General features: G+C 49.0%; 1 protein-coding gene across 2 annotated transcripts in view; it reads left to right on the plus strand.

Moving 5' to 3' along the window:
* Window positions 1–201: 201 nt before the first annotated feature.
* Window positions 202–21,201, plus strand: part of RINL (Ras and Rab interactor like) — a 37,969-nt gene continuing 16,969 nt past the window's right edge. The window contains exons 1-8 of one of the 2 annotated variants that reach the window (XR_014785002.1): window positions 202–295; window positions 3,763–3,916; window positions 6,599–6,740; window positions 9,414–9,525; window positions 15,105–15,177; window positions 15,810–15,898; window positions 16,389–16,739; window positions 20,170–20,826. Coding sequence is in view for 1 of the 2 variants with exons in the window: in XM_084814845.1 (XP_084670971.1) it covers window positions 3,861–3,916; window positions 6,599–6,740; window positions 9,414–9,525; window positions 15,105–15,177; window positions 15,810–15,898; window positions 16,389–16,739; window positions 20,170–20,826 (1,480 nt within the window). In the remaining variant the exon portion in view is untranslated. Of the gene's footprint in view, window positions 296–3,762; window positions 3,917–6,598; window positions 6,741–9,413; window positions 9,526–15,104; window positions 15,178–15,809; window positions 15,899–16,388; window positions 16,740–20,169; window positions 20,827–21,201 lie in introns of those variants that run through there. The other variant, XM_084814845.1, reaches the window with a different exon arrangement.

A 21,201-nucleotide genomic window follows, 5' to 3' on the forward strand; every position in this document is an offset into this window, starting at 1 on the left:
CTGTTTCTATAACCCTAAACACACATCTCTCTGCCTCTTGTTTTCCCTTTTGCTGCCTCTTTTTTGTTCTTTTTAAGTGAACGACAGGCCCTCAAGACCACGTGAAGGCAACTGGCGGAGGTGTAAACCACATCCCTGCCTTTGTCTCCTAGAGCTGCAGTCCTCCGTCACTGCCTGCTTGTATTTTTCGTTCACCTTTAGCTGTTCCTTCCAAGGCTCTGTGCATAGAGCTTTTTCTGCTGCTGCTTCTGAAGACCGTCTCCGCCCCTCACACCGTGCGCACGCACATCGCAAGGTAAGACCTGTCGTGTCCTTTGTGTCTGGAGCACCGGGTGTGTTGAGCTTTCAGCAGAATTGTGAACTAAATGTCGAAATGGAAGGGTTATGACAGATCAACGGAAGAAAGATTGATAGATGGTTAGGAGCCATGTGTAACCTCTATATAGCGGCAACCTACCTCTGGGGACAAACAAGAAAAGACCACTCCCACTGCCCCTGAGTTTCCCTGTGGCATCTGGCTGGCCATTTGTTGGAAATGGGTCACTGGACTAAACACAACTTTGGGGTTTGATCCAGCACCTCAAACTTACTTGGAATCTCTGAGAGCCTTCGCTTTTTAATTCCAGCTCGGTAAGGACTAGTTGTGATACTTTGGTCTCCAGTTTAATGGTGTCGACGTTTTGCCAGGCATGAACTTTGGTCTACAAGGCCAGCATCAGCAGTGAGTAGGGCTGGGCATTTGCCTGCTGAGAAACGTGTCGTCCATTCTGGCCGCCATCTTCCCTGATTGTATGCGCACATGGGCTGTGATTTCCCATGCGGGCTAGCAGTGGGAATCATTGCAGTCTGCAGGTGTCCATTTCATAAAGATCCCAAAGGAGAGAGGCTGCATAAAAGTAACAACCTTTGTTCTGGGTGGAGTGGCTTCCCTTAATGGTGGGTATTTTTGAGTCTGGCTGTAAGTATTGTTATGATCACCCCATTCCCTTAAGCAGTGAAACATTCCAGGGGCATAACACCCAGTTTTGATTTCCTTTAGAAGGAAATACTGGGGGTTTATGCTATTTTATAATATTTGTATTTATTTATGAATATACAGGATGAGCAAGTCTAAAGGCACAGCTTAAGACAATCCAACAGACAAAGTCTACAGCTTCCACATCAGTACTCCGGGGGAAATAGCCAGCATTATAAGATGGTGGTTGTTGTTGTTATTCAGTCGTTAAGTCGTGTCTGACTCTTCGTGACCCCATGGACCATAGCACGCCAGGCCTTCCTGTCCTCCGCTCTCTCCCAGACTGTGCTCAAGTTCATATTCGTTGCATCGGTGATGCTATCTAGCCATCTCATCCTCTGCCGTCCCCTTCTCCTTTTGCCTTCAATCTTTCCCAGCATCAGGGTCTTTTCCAGTGACTTTTCTCTTCGCGTTAGGTGGCCAAAATATTTGAGCTTCAGCTTCAGTATCTGTCCTTCAGTCAGGGTTGATTTCCTTTAGGATTGACTGATTTGACCTCCTTGCAGTCCAGGGGACTCGTAAGAGTCTTCTCCAGCACCACAGTTCGAAAGCATCGATTCTTCGGCACTCAGCTTTCCTTATAGTCCAGCTCTCACAGCCATACATTACTACTGGGAAAACCATAGCTTTGATTAGACGGACCTTTGTTGGCAAGGTGATGTCTCTGCTCCTTACTATGCTGTCTAGGTTTGCCGTAGCTTTCCTCCCAAGGAGCAAGCGTCTTTTAATTTCATGGCTACAGTCACCGTCTGCAGTGATCTTGGAGCCCAAAAAAATAAAATCTGTCACTGCTTCCATTTCTTCCCCTTCTATATGCCAGGAAGTGATGGGGCCAGATGCCATGATTTTAGTTTTTTTAATGTTGAGTTTCAAACTAGCTTTTGCACTCTCCACTTTCACCCTCAACAAGAGGGTCTTCAGATCCTCTTTGCTTTCTGCCATTAGGGTGGTATCGTCTGCATATCTGAGGTTGTTGATCATTCTCCCGGCAACCTGAATTCCGACCTGTGATTCATCCAACCCGGCGTTTCTCATGATGTACTCTGCATATAAGTTAAATAAGCAGGGCGACAATATGCAGCCTAACGGAGCCCAAAGTGCAGAAAAGGGTGACCAAAATGAGGAAGGGGCTGGAGCAACTCCCCTATGAGGAAAAATGACAACACTGGAAATGTTTATCTTAGAAAAAACGCGAGCCAGGGGAGAAACGATAGAGGTGTACAAAATTATGCATGTTATGGAGAACGTGGATAGGGAGACAGTTTTCTCCCTCTCTCATAATACTAGAACCTGGAGTCATGCCATGAAGCTGATTGCTGGGAGATCCAGGGCAGATAAAAGGAAGGACTTCTTCATACAGCTCATAGTTAAACTCTGGAATTCACTTCCACAAGATGTACTGATGGCCATCAATTTGGATAGCTTTAAAAGGGGGTTGGAGAAATTCATGGAGGAGAAGGCTATCAGTGGCTACTACTCATTATGATAACCATATGGTACCTCCAGTATCAGCAGCAGTATGTCTGCGTACACTGGTTGCTGGGGAACATGGGTGGGAAGGTGCTGTTGCCCTCATGTCTTAAGTGTGGGTTTCTGACAGGCAACTGGTTGGCTGCTGTGTGAACAGAATGCTGGACTAGATAGACCCTGGATCTGATCCAGCAGGGCTGCTCTTATGTTCTTAAATCCATCTCTCTCCGTCTCTCCCTCTCTCAAAACTCCAACCCATCCTTGGTTTCCTTCACAGACACCTAGACTACCTCATTCAGAGTGAAAGGGGTGGGGGGCAGGGGAACAAATCTGCCCTTTGGCCAAAATGGCTCTCGCCTTCCGGGAAAGCCTCCCAACTATTTCTTCGTGTCCAGCATCGGCTGTCGCAGTCTCAGTGATAGGGCTGACCACAAGGCCAAGTAGTAAACCAAGCCAACGCTCCAGCAGGCAGGTTTCAGTTCGAGGGAGTTCAGGCCAAGGCAGACGTGATCAAGATAACAGGCAAAGGTCGAAGCACCGGCAATCAGTCCGGTATATAGAGTCAGGCAAAGCAGGAGCGGGCAAACAGGCAAAGGGTCAGACACAGTTAGGCAGATGCACACACAATCCAGTGGCTCCATTAGCCCTTTCCTGTCCATCCACACAAGCACCCCCACCCCATCTGGCAGCTGAATTCAGCATCAAGGACAAGGACTCTGAGCCATGCAGAATGACACTGTCAATTTGCAGTTGTTTTTTTCAACTGCTTGGGGCAAAATAGACATAGGTGGTCTCCAGCTGTCAGTTCCTTGCCCATGATCCATCTGTCTAACTCAGGGGTGCAGAACTACAGGGCTGGAGGACACCAGGCGTTCAGTCACCTCTCCGAGGTTTCCTAGATGCTCCCTGTCCCCTTCCTCCATTGGGTTAGTGGTTTCCTAGATTTTGCAGGGCCCCACCCCCCTATGCGCACACGCACACACTCACTATAAAACAATCTTTCCCACCCTGGAGTCCTCCAAGTGTGTTGGGCTGCAATTCTGGCTGGGGGATTCTGGGAATTGCACCCCAACACACCTGGAGGACCCCAAGTTGGGAAAGACTGCTGTAAAAGGTTGAAATGCCTCTCCTAAGGCTTAGATACTGGCGGTAAGAGCTTTAAGCGAAAATATGCTGGTATTTTGGGTCCTGCCCTGAAAATGTTTCTGAAATGGAATTTGGACCTCCAGCTGAAAGAGGGCTTTGCACCCCTGATCTTACTTGTTCTCCTCCTCCAGGAAAGCATTCAGAACCAGCAAGAAACTTTGGCAAGCATGAGCTGTGGACGTGGGGCACGTGAAGACTGATCTACCGTGTGGACACTTGGGCGTGAAAGATGTCTGTGATCGTCACCGGTGCCAGCAGTGGCCCTTCGGAAAAGGAGCCTCCTGGGTAAGCAAGCAGTAGCGTTTCATCTCTGTGGGGACAGAGGGAGCTGATTGGCCAACCTCCCTGTAGGAGGAGGCTGTGTGGTGTAGTGGTTAGAGTGTTGGATTGGCACTCGGGAGACCCGTGTTTTAGTCCTCACTTGGCCATGAAGCTCACTGGGTGACTTTGGGCCAGTCATTGACTCTTGGACCGAAATACCTCATAAGGTTGTTGTGACAATAAAGTAGAGAGGAGAAGGATCATGTACGTTGCCTTGGGCTCCTTGGGGGAACGGCGGGATATAAATGTAACAAATGAATAAAAATAAATGATAGGTCAGTAGGGGGAGTAGCACAACCTGCGACAAATCGGTGTGCATCTTTATGCCATGCATAATTCCATCTGGGAATTCACTGCGTCACATGGGGGTTGTCTCCATGAGCGATTTACTCTGAGCTGGCTGCGTTTGGAGGTTGTTAGGGTTATATGATATTGTGGCTATCCAGCAGCCACCCTGGAGCTTATCAAGGAAAAATCAGATTTCCTGAGACTGGTTAAAGTGCGATTCTTTTCCTTAAGTTGGGTTCTCTGCGGTATAGTTGTTGTGTGCCCCAACCCCCGCATTTACCTTGGGTGTGCCAGCCCTGCCCAGGGGTGTGCTTTTCATCGTGACCCAGGTCAAGGGGTGTTTCCTGTCCCTGTGTTTCTCAGCACAAACCAATTCGTGTCTACTCAGAAGTAGCTCCCACTGTGGTAAATGTGGTCAATTGTCCCCTGAATGCGCATATCAGAATTTACAGAGATCCCCCCCCTCCCCAATTGAAATAGCACATTTTATAGCACTAATTCCCTAAAGGCTGTAAAGTGCTTTCTCAAAGCTGCGATTCTCCATTATTTGGTTTATTGCTATTTGGAAGTAACTATTTTCACCTTCAGTCATCTGATCCTGCACAGCATCAGGTTAGAAAGGGGGCTGGTTTTCCATCCCTTTGTTTCTTGTCCTTGCCTTTCTCAGCACAAACATAAGTGAGTCTACTCAGAAGTAACCCCCATTGTGGTCAATGAGGCTTGTTTCCGACATGTGCACTCCTGAAGTTACTGAGGTTCCCATGGATTGAAATAACATATTTAGGAGCCTTAATGTTAAAGCTTCAAAACTTTGACTGATTGCAACATGGCAAGGAGACCACTGTGTTCTTTGTTGCTTTAAGAAAGTAAGTAACAGTGGCAGGGGGAGAGAAGGAGATTGTTTGAGCTTCAGCAGGTTCAAGGCAGAGAGAACACTCTGTTCTTGTAATGATTGTTGCTTTAAGGGAGTAAGTAATGCGGGGGAGGGGAGAGAAGGAGAGTGATGTTATCAAAGGAGAAAGGGGGGAGCCTCTCTTATTAGTTGAGCAGCCCTGCCAATCAGATAATGTTCACTCCAACCCGCCGCCCCCACCAGGAAGTATGTTCTGTGAAGCGACTTATACTGGTGCGGTGCACTCATTCGTGGAGCCCTGTGTGGACCAAAGTGCACCACAGCCGATCCCTTGAAAAAATCTGGGTAATCCTTCATTCGCTTCTCCTTCCATTGTTGTGGAGAAACCTCCCTGCTAATTGACCCCTGGCTTAGATTGCTTTTTTTTTAAAGGGATTCAGCTGGCTCGTAGAGGGTAGGTTTATCAACAGCCATTAGCTAGGATAGATGAATGAGACCTCCATGTGCAAGAGGCACTCTGCCTCTGGACACTGATCGTGGGGACAAACCGCAGCAAAGAGGGCTCTTGTCTCCTGGCCCTGCGTGTGGGCTTCCCCTGGAGGGATGGGTCTACCCACAAGTGGACGTGGGATTCTGGATCAGGTGGCCCCTTGGGCAGGTTGAACAGGTCTGTCTGTCTGTTGTTATGCAGAAAATATGTAGGGCACAGTCTTCTCCAGTCCGGCAGCCTCCAGATGCGTTGGACTACAACTCCCAGCATCCCCCTGCTGGCTGGTTCTTTTAATGGATCCCTCAGTCCCAGGAGCAAAGATGCGTGGTTTAAAGGGGTAGAGGATAAAAAACAGAGAAGTCGCCTGCTTTTTTTTTTAACTGGCCCTGCTCCTGTGCTTATAACAGCAGCTGCCCATGTAGAAATTTTATCCCTTGCAAGGGACGAATAGTTGCTTCTGAATAGCTGCGGCAGCTTTAAAGCAGTGGTGGAGAGCCTCTTTCAGCCCGGGAGCCGAATTCCATTTCTGAGAATGGGGGGCTGCATTCTCTGGGGCCACATTCCAGTGGTGGTTGGGGCCAAAGGCAAAAGGAGCTGAGCCAAAAATGCTAGCATACTGTAGCGTAATGTTCTTTCTGCCAGTAACTAAGGCTTATGAGAGGCATTTCAACCTTTTAGACTGAGGAAAAGCTGCAAAAAAGCTGTGAAACCACTAAACAATCGGTGGTTGGAGAAAGGGGTGGGTCCAGGGGAAGAGGGGTCTGTCTGGGAAACCTCAGAGGGCCAGATTTGGATCCCAGGAGGGCCAGATTTGGCACCTTGGGCCTGAGGTTCTACACCCCTGCTTTAAAGGAGGGCAGGGGCTGTAAAATAGACTGACCACCCTAGAGACCACCCTAGAGACCACCCTGTTTTCTCACTGACCAGGAACTAATTTAGCTGTTTTCACCTCCTGGGATGGGTGAGAAACTTCCTTCCATTACCACTTTTGTTTCTCTTCTCTCCTTTCATACAGACCGGAGCGCACAGTCGTGAATGGAAAATGTGAAAGCCCCATCACGCTTCTGGACCGGCTCTCCAGGACTAGAGGTGTTTGGGAGCTTCTTGATGGCCAACCAGGGCAAGCCACAGAGCTGCTCTCAGCACAACCAGCCAGGGTAAAAAGGGCCAGCAATTTTTTTAAAGGGCCAGCAAAAATTTTTTTTAAGGGCCAGCAAATGTTAAAATTGCAGTGAGGCCAATGCAGGCAGGATGGAAAAAGTGGGTGTCCTTCCTTTGCTTCAATGGAGGAGTACTTTGTAGTAGGGATCTGCAAATGTTTGATTGACCGGTTTGTTCAAATCCAGCCTTTTCCAGTGTGGTGCCCTCCAGACATATTGGCCTACAACCCCCATAATCTGATGCTGGCTGGGAATAATGGGGTTTGTAGTCCAACACATCTGGAGGGCACCCAGTTGGGGAAAGCTAAGAGGTGTTCCCCACCCTGTAACTTTGCAGCCTCCTCCCCCAGGAGTGGAAATAGGGGGGGAAATCACAGCTCTGGTTGGCCTTTGAGAGCGTTTCTATACAAGGCTGCTAATTCGCAGTATGTACTTTCAGTTTCATTGCAGAATTGAGATGCAAGCAGTACACAAGGAGCATTTCCTTTTCTGCTTTCTGCTACATAACCTCTAGGTGGCAGTGTTGTATAGCAGAATAGTGCAAACGTACAAGAGGAACCGCACTTTCTTTCACTTTCACAATTAAATGCTGCATTTTCCCTGCTCTAAAGAGGGAAAAAAAACTCTCCAAAGTGCTGGTTAGACACAGAAGCAAAACTAGAGGGTCATAACATCATATAAAGAAGCTGTAAGCACCCATGAGTAGGGAATGACGTGCGCGCAATAAATGCGTCGTGTAGAAAAGCCCTTGGTCATGCCCATCCCCTTTCATCTTTGGCTGTGCCCATTCTTTAAAGAAATATATACAAACCAGTGTTTTGTACAAGAAATGAGATGTATACATTATTTTGTTCCTCACCACTGAAGACTTGCAGTCAGTCCCTGGAGTGTCAGTCCCCATGTGTCCTCTTTTACAGAGGACAGTCCTCTGTTTGAAGGGCTGCCAGAGGACTGCTCTTTATTTGAAGGCATCCTCTGTCTGAAGGGCTGTGCAGTCCAGTTCTGGTTTACAGCTAAAGAACCATCAGACAGTTGCCCAGCTACAGTTCGCACCTGAGCAGGCAGGCACACAGGTCACCTGGCCACAGTCTTCCATGCTATGGTGAGATGGACTGCATTTTTCTATTTAAATTATAATTATTAGTATCTAAATTTGCACCTATGCATATAAATTAGTGTGTGCAAATTTTATGCAAATTGCTGTCTTTTTTTGGTGATTCATCAGTGGCCACCATAGTAAGAAGCTGCAACATGGCAACATGTCAGGATGATCTCCAATAGGCATTAGCCCCAGCCTATCTTTTTCTAGCATGAAGCACTGCTCATAGCTCCCTGGATGGTGTTCTGGGTCCACAGTCCACAGATTGTGCTGACTCTTGCATAGGTTTATGGCAGTTCTCTGCTTGTACCCCCACGAAACCTTGTGCCAGACCACTGTACCTGTCTGTAGCCACTCATAAGAAGAGCCCTGCTGGATCAGACCAAGGCTCTGTTGATCCAAGCTTTCCATTTCCCACATAGGCCTCTCTCCTCTTACTCCCCTGCAACTGGGATCCTGAGAGAGACTGCCTCTGAATATGGAGGCATCTTCACTATTGCCCTGCCCCTTTTTCTCCAAACAGTGTTAGTTGACCCTCTCTGATGTCCCCCCCCAGCTCTCCCCTTCCCATTGACTCCGCCTCCCCGCTGCCCATCATTCTTGCTCCCCTCTGCCCTTTCCCAGCCATCACTCCCTAGGGTCAGGGTTAGTGTCATGGGCCAGTATGGTTGGGCACCAGGTGAGGGCCCACACCCCAGCAGGGGCCCACTGGCATGAGCCCCCTGGAGTTGCTCCTCCTGTTCCCCATTGCCACCTGCCTCGCTACCCTGCCTCTTGCTCTGGCCTAGACAACGGAGGGGCGGGAGATGCCACAGCCTCCTTGCTCCCTGGCTGTCTGCCTGTCAAGCAAGCCAGAGGTAGCCATGATGAGGAGGATGAGAAAGACTAGGAGCAAGAGCAGCTGGTGACAATGATGGTGAGAAGGTAGAATCAGTGAGGGGTGGAGCCCATTGCGGCTGGCTTGTCCAAGGGCTCTCCAAAACCTGGAGTTTTCCCTTCTGTCCTGCCTTGACTGTGTTGTCTCCATTCTTCCACCCACAATGCGGCATACTAACTTCTGGTCTTGGTGAAATAATGGAATACATGCCTTGTGTTTATCCTCCCATATCTGCCCTGCTGCTTTCAGAACAAGGGAGGAAAATTACAACAGGGGAATTGCAGGAAATCAGGCCTTGCCAATAACTTCAATAGCTTCTGTTCTTTTTAAGATCAAAGCAGTAAATGGTGAAAAAATGTTATCTTTGGGGAACAGAACAAGCAACAGCAAAGCGTGTCTACATTTCTCCTCTTTCCCCTCCCCACTCTGCTCCCCTTACCATGTTTGCAATATGGATTGACTTGGTGGTGTTGGTTTTTTAAGTCCAGCGCCTGCGAACACAGCAAGTCAGAGATTTTTTGGAATCTGTTTAGATGTAGAGCACTACAGAAATGTTGTAGATAAATAATAATTTTGCATGGTTCCTCTTTCTGCTTAAAGGGGAAAGGAAAGGGCGGGGGGGGGGCTTGCTTCATAAGAGATGTAAGTGATTGTCCAACCTCTCTTTTCTTCCCCCACCTTTTTCTGTAACCAGACATTCATTGTGGGCAGAAACAGCACAGGAGGTGCTAGGGTGCTCTTTCTTCGGACGCAGGGAAGTGAGACTGATGCTGTCTGCCAATTCCCCATTAAGGAGGACAGTTCAGGTGAGCTGCTTCAGGTATATGAGGGTGTTCTATACTGCCATAAGGATTTGGCCTGTACCACGGGGAGTGTCCATGGTGGGCAGGGAGCTGACTGGTGGCTGCATTTGTTCCTAGCATCCGGTAGGGATGGGAGAATCAGCAAAGTTCAAGGTGGTGAAGCTTGAAGCTCAGATCATCTCGCGCCCATTTTTTACTGCAATCTGTTTTTCTTCTCATTTGAAGGTGGAAAGTGTACATTTTCAGTATGCAGTTTTTTTTAAAGTGAGCATTCAAATGTGCACTTCCCCCCACCCCCCGAGACTGAAGCGCGAAAATGTGTATTTGGGAGAAGGGGAAAGAATGCACAGTTTTTAAAAGTGCACATTTTTCAAACATGAACACAAGCTTGGGAACATGTAAGATTTTCCCAGAAAAATGTGCTTGCATTCATGTTTGCATTCAGAGGTGCGAGTGGGGCAAATCTGAGTCAAAAGCAAATTTTAAAAAATCTTACACAGTCCTGTACATGCAGAACCAGATGAAGGGTCTCTGGGGTCTACAGTTAATAGGAGGAGAAAGGCCTAAGTAGTATGTACTACATCAGTGTTCCTCAATTTGACAGCCTCCAAATGTATTGGACTAAAATTTCCAGAATCCCCTCCCAGCAATCCAACGCCCTCCAGTCAGCAGGGTGAGGTAGTAAAGCGGCATTTGGCATTTTTGAACACTCATGTAAATAAACAGACCAACTCCTTCCTATATGAATTATGTCAGAAACCCCAAACCCCAAGCTGTAGCTCAGTGGTGGAGTGCCTGCTTTCCATACAAAAGGTCCCAGGTTCAATCCCAGCAGCCTCTCCTGGTAGAGCTGGGAAAGATTCCTGCCTGAAACCCTGGAGAGCCGTTGCGGCCAGTGTTGTCAGTGTCAACAATACTGGGCTAGATGGGCCAATGGTCATCGCTCAGAATAAGGCAGCTTCCTAGGTTCCTATGAACCATTTTATATAAAATGTAGAAAGCTGACCTGGCAGGGAGAACGGTTCACCAGTCCCTTTCCTGAGGTTTTATGCTTGCAGGCAGCATAAAAATAAGCATACATCAGTGAAGATTCGAAAGCGAAACATTGTTTCATTCATTGTTAGTGCTCTTACTACTTTGCTGTAATGTTGAATATCAGCCTTCCACAACCTGGTGCCCTCCAGATGTGTTAGCATAGCACAGCATCATAGGGTTGGAAGGGGCCTACAAGACCATTGCTCAGTGCAGGAAGCCTGATTCCCAGGCGGTCTCCCATCCAAGTACTAACCAGGACTGACCCTGCTTAGCTGCCAAGATCAGCGGCACATCCAGCCCTTTGTTGGACTACAACTCCCAGCATCCCCTAGCTAGCTATGCTGTCATTTGTAGTCCAACACATCTGGAGAAGCATACTGCCTGGGTTCGTACAACACGCTAACCCACACTCAGTGTTTGAGTGTGGGTTGTTTGTTGAACCATGGGTTAGCATGTTGTCTGAACTCAGGACATTTTTTGCAGGGTGACTTGTTAACTGTGCAGTATGGTTTATTTTTCTCGAACAAGCCACCTCAAGAACCCATGGTTTGTTTTTGGGTTGTTCGGCATGATTAACAGGCCACACTGCATGGTTTTCCTATGGAAAATGTCTGGGGTTCAGACAACCCACAGTTCAACAACAACCCACACTCAACCACTTAGTGCGTTGTGTGAACAGCCCCTCTGTCTCTTTCTGACTAGCCATGGAGAGCCAGCAGGAGGACTTCTTGCTTTGGTGAAGAGGGGAGTGTTTTCATGCTTGGAGAGGAGAGTATGAGCAAGAAGCTCATTTGCCTTGAGGAGGTCTCGGGTTCAAACTCTTGTCATCTCCATTTAGACAAGGAAGCAACACCTTCCTATTCTCATAAGCTTCCATTATTTGCACCACTAGGTGATACTTCCTTTCTTCTGTACATATGGTTCCTGGCTCCTCTCCATTCCTGCTCTAGCGACACTCTAGTATTCCTTTTTCCCTGCTTCTGCTCCAGTTTGGAGACAGGATTCCGAAGTCCTGCACCCCTGAATTCTCCTTGCTTGAGCCACTGGTCCCCACTTCCTCACACCAGTGCAGGTCGTCCTCTCCCACTCCTCTCCCCCCACTGCCTCCTGAAACACCCCCCTGCTCTAGCCCTCACCCCCACCCTTTCCAAAGCCTGCCCCAAGGTCTACCCGATCCATTCACAGCACTTCTGCAGTGCCATTTCCTCCTACCTAAAAGGGGAAGAGGTGTGGAGAGGCACAGAAGTGCCCATTGTTGCAGGTTGCGTGGCTCTCCCTCTCATTTGGCAGTCTCCCTCAACTCTTCTGGAGTTCTCTGGAGGGGCTGATGGTTAGTTCTTACCCTTCTCGCTGGGAGCTCTGGCCAAGCTGTTCCTTATCTCTTGCCTTCTGTGAACTTCATATTCCTCCTTTCTGAGCTCAGCAGCAGGTGAGGAATTCTAATTTGTGTGTAGATGAGGTTTTTATCACGCCTTGCTTCAAAGGTGTTTGGGACAGGGTATATGGTTCCTCTCTGCCCTTTTCTGCTCGCAACAACCCTGCAAAGTAGGCCAGTCTAACCAAGAGTCTCTCAGTGAGCCTGGGGAAATTAGTGGGGATGAGGGTGGGTGGGAGAGAAGGACTTTCCTTCTCAGGTAAGAGAAGCAATGATTGTGCCTTGTACTACTGGAGAGGGTGAGTGTGCAACTCCAGGCTTTCCTGGGAGAGCTCTGTCTGTCTGTCTCTGTCTCTCAAACACACACACACACACGCATGCGCGTGCGCATCATAATACTCCATGCAACTGGTGAAGTGGATTATAGTCCACAAAAGCTTATGGCAGAATACATTTGTTAGTCTTTAAGGTGCCTCAAAACTCTTCATTGTTTTCCCTTACACTGAGTGATGGTAAAGGTCCCAGCCCTTTTGTAAACTTGTGATGCCAGGCTTGAATTTTCCTCCTGTAAATTCCTGGTGCCTGGGGTTGCGTCTGAGACCTTCTAGAGGCCGGGCATGTGCTGTACTGCAGCACTACAGATCCTCTTGATCAAGATATGAAGCTGCCGCTGTTGTTGCATCTTGCTTACTGCTGTGTTCCTCTGAACTGGCAGTAACTTTCCAGGGCCCCTTTCTCGCATATGCGTTGCTACTGAGCTCTGGGGCCTTCCTGTTTTGACAGCAGGGAAGAATAGTTCTCTTTCCCCATCACTGCCACACCAAATGATTCAAGCACCAGAGAGGCAAACCACAAGCCCCGCCCTGCAAGCCCAAGTGCATATCCTGTTCTCGGAAAAGGTGTTTCTTGAGCTGTGCTCATGTGTCTTCCCTGAAGCATGGACATGGCGACTTGCAGAGAGTTTGGCCTGCTGGTGGGGCCCAGAGCTTAAACAGCCCAGCCCTGCCTAAATGGAACTTTGATTTCCCTGCTCTGTGGGCAGGATGGAATGGGGAAGGACCAGTCTGAGCAGACGCAAGATGGGGATGATGGTCACAATGTGAACGCTGGGGCATGAAGAAACTCAGGTAATTTCTACACCAGCCTAAAATCCTGCATTTAAAATGGGGCTTTCCACTTCCATTTTAAATGTGGGATCACAACTGATTCCCTTTACACGCACTTCCTTCTCTGAAGATGGCCGTTCCCATAGCGTTATGTTTCCTTGAAGAGGCATTACACACGCTCCAGGTTCAGCGATACTTGCTTCCGGGTTCCTGCCCCTTTCCCTCCCCTTGCACATTACTGGTGGATGGAGACTGACACGCAGACAGTGCCCCCACTGATCTCCCTGGGTCCTGCCTACCTCTTCCATGCTTTTGGCCAGTCCCTGCTGCTCAGCCGCTCAGCCCCTCTGCTGCTGCTCCGCTCTGCCGCTCTGTTTTGAACAGGCAGGCTGAAAATGGTGAGGAGCCAAAATGGCTCAGGCGCGGGAAGGCTGAGCCCCCATCAGACCTTCGTCACCACCTTCGACACCATGACTACGCCCCCAACAACCACACTCAGCGCTTCATTCACGCCAGGGGAGAAATACACGGGAGGACACGGCGCTCCATTTGCGCATATCTGGAAAAATACCCCATTTTTTCCGTTTGAGGAAAGCATGGGATAGGTGGGAGGAAATAGTGGAATAATGACTGGACAATGATGACGTCATGCAATGAACCCGCACAATTCAGTGAGTGAGCAACCATGAATGCGCAAGAAACTCGAGGTGTAGAAATCCCCTTGTTGTTGTTCAGTCGTTCAGTCGTGTCCGACTCTTTGTGACCCCATGGACCACAGCACGCCAGACCTTCCTGTCCTGCGCTCTCTCCCGGAGTGTGCTCAAGTTCATAGAAATCCCCTAAGTGCTCATTTGTCTGATGAGGAAGAAAACCTCTCTGCTTTTAGTAGTATTGCATTTTTAAAATATTACTTTTCTCAGATTGTCATTTAATTTTCCTCCCCGCTCCACTTTTTCTTTCTTTTGATTATTTATTTAACCAAGAGCATACATTTTTGTGAAGAGTGCTTGCATGTGCATTCATCATGAGGACCAGCCTTCCCCAACCTGGGGCCTTCCAGGTGTGTTGGACTACAACTGCCAGCATCCCCAGCCAGCTGGCAGTTGTAGTCCAACACACCTGGAAGGCCCCAGGTTGGGGAAGGCTGTCATTGATGAATCTCCTTTTCTGCTTCTGAGTTTCCTCTTCGCTCAGTCTCATTTATTGATTTGTAAGTGTTTAGGCGAGGGCTTTAAAAATATATATATTCTGAGGCGCTTAGCAGACCTCAAGCACTTTAGCAATCAATAATACTGTTGTCGTCTCTAGAGGAAGTACATGGGAACACAGAAAGCCGCCTTCTACTGAGTCAGACCATGGGTCCATCTAGCCGAGTAATGTTGGCACCGACTCTTGGCAGTGGCTTTCCACGGTTTCAGGCAGGAGTCTTTGCTAGCCCTAGGCAAAAACTGAGATCTAAAAACTGGAGAGGACTGTGAGAATCTAGGTTGCTAAGAGATATGGTAAGATCTGGTGCTTTTGGAACAAAGAGGACTAGAAGTCTGGACTCATGGCTTCTGTCCTAGGCTTTCTCGTGGGATGTGTTCTCTCTCTTGCCTTATGGGTCCCCCTGGCTGCACGTCACATGGCTCAATCTGAGCAGCTGCCAAGCCCCTGTGCCTCATTTTAGTGCCAGTAGGATCAGTCCAGAGGCAGGTGGAGGAAGTGGGGTGCCTCTGAGCATGTACAGATTGTATTTTTCACACTCCAGTCCTGCTTCCTGCACCTGAGGGTTGGAGGAAGGGATGCCAGTGAAGAAGGCAGGACTACTGAACAGGGTGGTGCCCCAATGCCTCTTCCTTTAGGAACTGACCACGGTGGCTTCAGGTGATCTTTGGACAATGCACACCACCTGCACCTGATCATCAGCTTCTATATTATCCACCCCAAAAGGCTTTGTATGTCCATATTAATTAAGTGGCGGTGGGGAATTGGAGCCTGCCCCATCCCAAGCTGCAGTTCTCTCTATAAACTGAACCCCTCATTACACTTTTCCCACATTATACTGCCTTCTCTCTTTCCCATAGCTGTTTATCTCGAGGGCTCCCAGCTGCTCTTCAGAGACTTATTGGAACTGGTCAGCTTTCACATTGTGAGCAGGTGAGTGGCTGAAAGAGGTTGCTGGGGCATGGGGGGATGCTGAATCTGACTTCTTCCTCCATTTGAACCTGTGGCGGTGGGACATTTTGGAGATGGGCAGGGCCCATTTTGCATTCTTCAAGTCTGCTGTCACCCTTGGCTCCTGGGAAACCTTTCTAAAGTTGGAGACTTTAATCCTGATATTTTGGCTCCCTGTTAGCCCTTCCCGATTGCTCTTAATACACGAGATCATGGATGGATGGATGGATGGATGGATGGATAGATAGATAGATGATCTGATGTATTAAGAGCACTTAGTGTGTGTGTGCACGTGCACACACTAATAGCAAAATCATTCTCCAAGTGTGGATCCTTACACAGACGAAATGTTGCCATCATCCGCTCACAAGAGGGGACATATTAGCAGGCTTGGGAGCATAGCCCGGTTAGAAGCCCAGGTAGGCCCGATTTGGACCATGGGTCCAAGGCGCATTCCTGACAGAGATGCGCCGTGGTCTTGCTTGGGCTAAGCCAGCTTTCTATGTTTCTATGACCTACTACTAGTGCCCAAGTAGAGGAATTTGCCCCTTCACCTGTGATCCCAGCAGCCTCCTGGGTTACCCTTTTTGTGAGGGTCTGGTTTTCTCTTCCAGGGATATTCTGCCTTGCCCGCTGAGGATCCCAGATGCCTTTCGACTTCGACGCAAGTCTGACCTGGATGCGGTTGCTGCATTGGGCATGAGTGAGTAAGAATACCAGGGAAGGTGATGCAGTGGTGGTGTGTGCGTGTTGGCGGGGAGGCAATTTCTCACATGTTTGACTTGCATCTCCTCTGAGCCAGAGTTCCTGTTGCTTGGCATAGTGGGATAAGTTTGCACATCCCAAGTTTGCACTGCCTTCCTTTCTGGTCTTATTCAATGACGAATAAGTATTATGAAACAAGTCACCTCTCAAGGCAGGCCCTAGACTTTTGCAATCCCAGTGTGCCCCCCCTCCAGATTTAGCCTCCTCCTTTGAGGGCTCCTGTGCTTTCTACTTGCTGTGTTTGAGAGGCAGGCATCCAGGTGGCACAGCTGGTCCCATCTCTGTTTTCCAAGCTGGGAAGCTGTCCTTGTTTAAATGTCTGCCTATTAGGCAGCTGTCGAAAGCACAGGAAGCTCATCCACAAAAAAAGGAGGCAAGCTTAGATTCCCCCCGCCCCCTAACCCTTTCCCTCTTGGTTTCATCGGCAGAGTTCTGGACAATGCCTCTTAAACCCGGCAATGGGCTGGCATCAGCCAAAGCAGAAGAGGGGCCTGTGGAGCTGAATGGAGACCCTCCTGAATCCAAACAGACAGCCTGCTCTGTCCGAGTGACATCTGAGGATGGTGCGCTGTGCATCATCAACCCGCTCTTCCTCTCGGTGCACAGTGATGTTAGCTGGCTTGACCCTGCAGTGGGCCCGTGCCGTTTGAGCAGCAGGAGGGGGACCCTACAGTTCTCAAATGGTTCAACAGAAGCAGCATCTGGAAAGCAAGGAGCCCACGAGAGTTTGGATCATCCGGGGTCTCTGGAGGAGGAGGGGGAGAAGAAGATGGGAAAAGGTAAGGAACAGCTGCTGGGCGTGTGGGGGAGGGACCCACCATGGGCAGTATCCAACATTGCCCTTGCACTAGCTGGAACAACCGCTAGCACAACCCCGGGAACTAGCTCAAATGAGCACCTCTGGAACGGGACAAGTCAGTAGAGCTTGCAGAAGCGGGCTATGCTGCCTGGTCCCATTCTAGAAGCGCTCGTTTGAGCTACTTTCCAGGGTTGTGCTATGAAGCATTAGCTTCCTTTTGCACCAGCAGTCGTTCCCGCTAGCACAATGTGATTGGCACTGCCAGACCTCCAACACTGGCTGCCTACCCATGTCAGTGGTATGAAGATCCTGCTCCCAATTTTTCTTCTCTCCCACAACTTGCTGTGCCTATAACATACATACTTTTCTCAGGATGCAGGTAGCTGCTGTTCCCAGTGTTAAAGGACGGGCAAATCTGTCAGTTCTGGTTTCTCTGTTTCTCATTTTTCTAATCTTAAATTTGGTTTGTCCTGTTTTTGCATGAGTTTGAGGGTTTTTTTAAAGTTCGCATTAAAATTTTTGCATTTGGATGCACATTTCCCTAATATTTGTACACAATGTTGCCTCCTATATGCATTTTTTGCAAGCCATTTTCCCTGCTATAACGCATGTTTGTATGTTATTTCCACTAATGTACACGTTGTGCACATCTTTATTTATTGGAGAACTGTGTAGCAAAATTCAGGCTTTCTTCACACGGAGCTTTTATCTTGTGATTGAGATTGCTCCCTCACGGAAGTTTGCGGGCTCTTTACATGATGCTGTGACCCTCCAAGGCGTCTCCTGCACTAAATGCCCTTTGTTCTGTTTGTAAATAGATCACAGATAATGAGCTATCAAATTTAAATTACCCTCTTGTGTTCCGCTTGAGTTGCCTCCCTCCGTGAAAAGAGGTAAAGCGGCAAGAAGAGGAGTGAGATCAATGAAAGATAATGGAAGACTCAGATATGCGGAGAAGGAGGGGAAAGGAAGCAGGTGAAAAAGGGAGTCGTGATCCTGCATGTAAAACAGAAGCAGAAAGCCCCGTTTTAAATGCAGGATTTTAGGCTGGTGTAGAAATGCCCTCAGAGGAATGCAACTTTTGAAGGATACCTGGGTTTCAGTTTTTGCATTGGCTGGAAAGTGCGCAGTGCATTAAAATGCAAACTGAAATGAGTTTCTTCCCCACACCAAGTTATAGAGGATAAAATGAAGAGGATTATGTAAATTATCCTGGGTTGCTTGCAAGAGGAAAAAAGTGGGGTATAAATGTAATAATTAAGCCAATGTCAGGTAGAATGGGGCCATGGTGCTTTATTTCTACAATGAGAGGAATCAGGGCTTAAGCCTTTCAACTGGGGGGGCAGCCTCCCATCCCAGGTGTATGGGGCTCTTCCCTGCTGTAAATATTCCTTATGGGAGTGCAGAGTGCGTGTCTGTATATATTCTGTGATCGCCACGCACGAGCACAGAAAGGAAGCACTGGCTGCTAGGGATGGGGGAGAAATTCATTGGCTTTGCATTTTAATACCAGCTGACCTAAGTCACACTTCCTGAACTGGAACACAAATCCTTCTGTTTCTGCCCTTCTCCAAGTTTTGCAATGCAGTTCTCCAATCAAAAGAAAGGGGCACAGAAATGCACGCAGTAGGGGAAATTGTGCACAGTGCATGCGTTAGGGAAAGTTGCACACAAACATGAACATCAGGGGATATGCATACAAAAATCTGTGCGTGCAATATGTCTCCTATTGTGTGCATGCATTTTTGTACGTATTTCCCCTATTGTATTCATAATGCCTGAACAGGGTTTTTAACGAGAGGCTTAAAAGTGGATGGGCGATACCCAGTGAAATCCCAGAAGGGGGGTGGGGTGTCATGTCCCCACTGGAGCAACCCCCCTCAGAGGAGGGACTAAAGCTCCCAGAGATGAAGAACACCGCAGAACAGCCCATGTCAGAAGGTCTGAAAGAGCTTGGGCCCTTGGGGGAGATGGCTGCAGGTCCACCCCCACAAAAGGCGGAACCACCCCCTAACCCCCAAGGGTGTCGTTGCCTCAAGAGGCAGGCCAGTGGGGCTCTGTTCAGAAGGAGTGCTCGATTACAAAGGAGGACTCCTCAAGTGGAAAGGACTCCTCAGGAGCAAAACTTTCCTCATGAGTAAGGCTCTTGCCATAGGGCCTACAATGAAGTGCAGCTTCACTCTGGGTGGGTTCTGGAAGATCTGGTTATATGAGCTTTCTGGCTGCTGGACCGACATCATTCTACCAGCTCCAGGGCCTTGTATCTTATTTCCCTGACTTTGCTTTGTGACCGAACCGCCGTCCCATTGAGCTTTGGACTCCTGTTTGACTCTGCTTCTTGGGCTACGCTGACTGCTTACCTGTGTTTCAACCTTGGCTGCTCCTCAGACCTCTCTCTTGGAACTCTCCATTTTGCTTGGTAAAACTGTGCCTTTGACCTTTGCCTGTTTATTGACTTGCCCTTGGATTGCCCCGTCGTTTGCCCTAATGCTGGGCCTGATCCATAGCAGGCCAGGAAGAGAACTGAGCAGAATATGCATGTTGGTGAGGAGGAGGAGTCCTTGGTGCCCTGTCTCGCCCTTTGCCCCACTACAAGAAAAGCAAAATAAGTGATGTAAATGAGAAAATCTATGCAGATTTGCCTAATTTGTTTAGGTTGTGGAATTCATCTCTTCCTGTGACAGAATTTGGGGCTGCTCCCAAAGCCAGGCTTTTATTTTGCAATCGCCCTTCCTCAAACACGGCATTTTATTTGGGAGGGATGAGATCCAGACAACCTCTGTATGTAACCCACCCGTGTTTTCCCACTGTTTTTTTCCACCTTTTTTCTCACCACAAAAAAAAATCTGCTAAGAGGGAAAGGAAGACTAGCTGCACGATGCTTTGGGGCTGGTAGTGCTAGGAGCTATTGGTCTGGAAGCACCCTTGGTATCTCATTTAATGCAGAGGAGTTGCAACACCAAGTATATGGAACTTCCAGGGTATCACAGGAACATCCCAGTGGATAGTGCTGCCAAGTGTACAGTAAAATTGCATTCTTGTCAGGGAACCAGCTCTAGATTTTGATCTGACTCAGGCTGGTGCAGGGGAGCAGTATTTGCAAAATCAGCGGTTGGCAATTCTTGCCTCCCAAAGGATAGGATAATTGGATAGCATTGAGAACAGGGTTCATACCCTGATTAGAGATGTGCACTCACTAGCAGGGCAAAATTCAAAGTGTGCCTCAGTTCACTGGTCTGTAAAACGGGAATAATAAACCAGTTCCCCTCCTGCTGATGGTTGTTGAATGAGTGAGGCAGGCAGAACTTGCAAAGCAGCGTGAACGTTCGTGAAACGTCATAATAAAAGGAGAGAAGTTCAAGTTGGCACAATTAACATAGCATGCCTTCCTCCTTGCCGCCAACCCCCAGGTGACCCTCTGCTGTGCTCAGCTTCCACGCGGCGCAAGCTACTTCTTCGCAGTCTGGCCTGGAACATTTCTGAACCTGCCTCTGAGGAGCCGCCTTTGTCCCCTGATCTTCTCCAGAAGGAGGTCCGGTCCCCCCACCGTGTTTCCTGGATTGAAGGGGTGCCTGCAGAATCCCCTCCTGGCTGGCCACTGAAAAAGTCCAGTTCTGAATCATCGCTGGTGAGCGAAAGCATGTTGCTGCCTCCCATCCCCGAACTAGATTCACTCTCCATCAGCAGTGTGGAGGACGAGGGCGATGGGCTGCCTCTCACCATCACCACTTCGCAAAGGCGGCAGCGCCGCTCCTCCGCCATGTTGACATACAAGGTGTTTCAACGCCTCTCCGCCATGGGGAGCGCCCTCAGCGGGTTCCTCTCTGCCGAGCGCCGGGTCTCCAAGCGGGTGCAAGAGCTAGCCCAGGAGCCGTCGACCTACGTAGGTGGGCTAGTGCAAAGCTTTGTGGGACACATCCTTCGGGGTGCTGGGTCGCGCCACCCCACCAGCACCGACATGCTCCAGGAAATCCGGCAGATGATCAGCAACCTCAAGGGCTACCTGTGCGAGAGCTCGGAGCTGCGCAGCATCTGCGAACACAGCGAGGAGGAGGAGATGGACCTGGGTATGGAACCGGGGGCGGTTCAGAGCTGGGGTGGTCTCGAGAGTCATCCATTTTGAGTAGCTGTGGTTGCCAGGCAACACTGAGGCTGCAGCCTCTTCTAGGGGTGATTGAGAGACCTGGCCTACCTGGGTAGCTGCTAGGCAACACAATGCAGCTCCTTCCCTACTGGGTAGGGAACTGCTAGGCAACACAGTGTGGCTTCCTCTTCCTGCCTGTTGAGTGGTTGGGAACCCTTTGGGAGGCCTGGCCACTTTCCCACCTATTGGTGGTTGCTAGGCAACACAGCGGGCATGATGGCCTGCTCCAACCAGCAGTGGATTTTAGACCATTTTTGTTCTTATCCAGTGGGGCTGCCATGCTTCAGGCTGACGGTTC

This window comes from Heloderma suspectum, chromosome 10 (assembly GCF_057233095.1).
Source record: "Heloderma suspectum isolate Gila_16-S chromosome 10, 16-S_ref, whole genome shotgun sequence".
In the NCBI taxonomy this organism is placed as follows: domain Eukaryota; kingdom Metazoa; phylum Chordata; class Lepidosauria; order Squamata; family Helodermatidae; genus Heloderma; species Heloderma suspectum.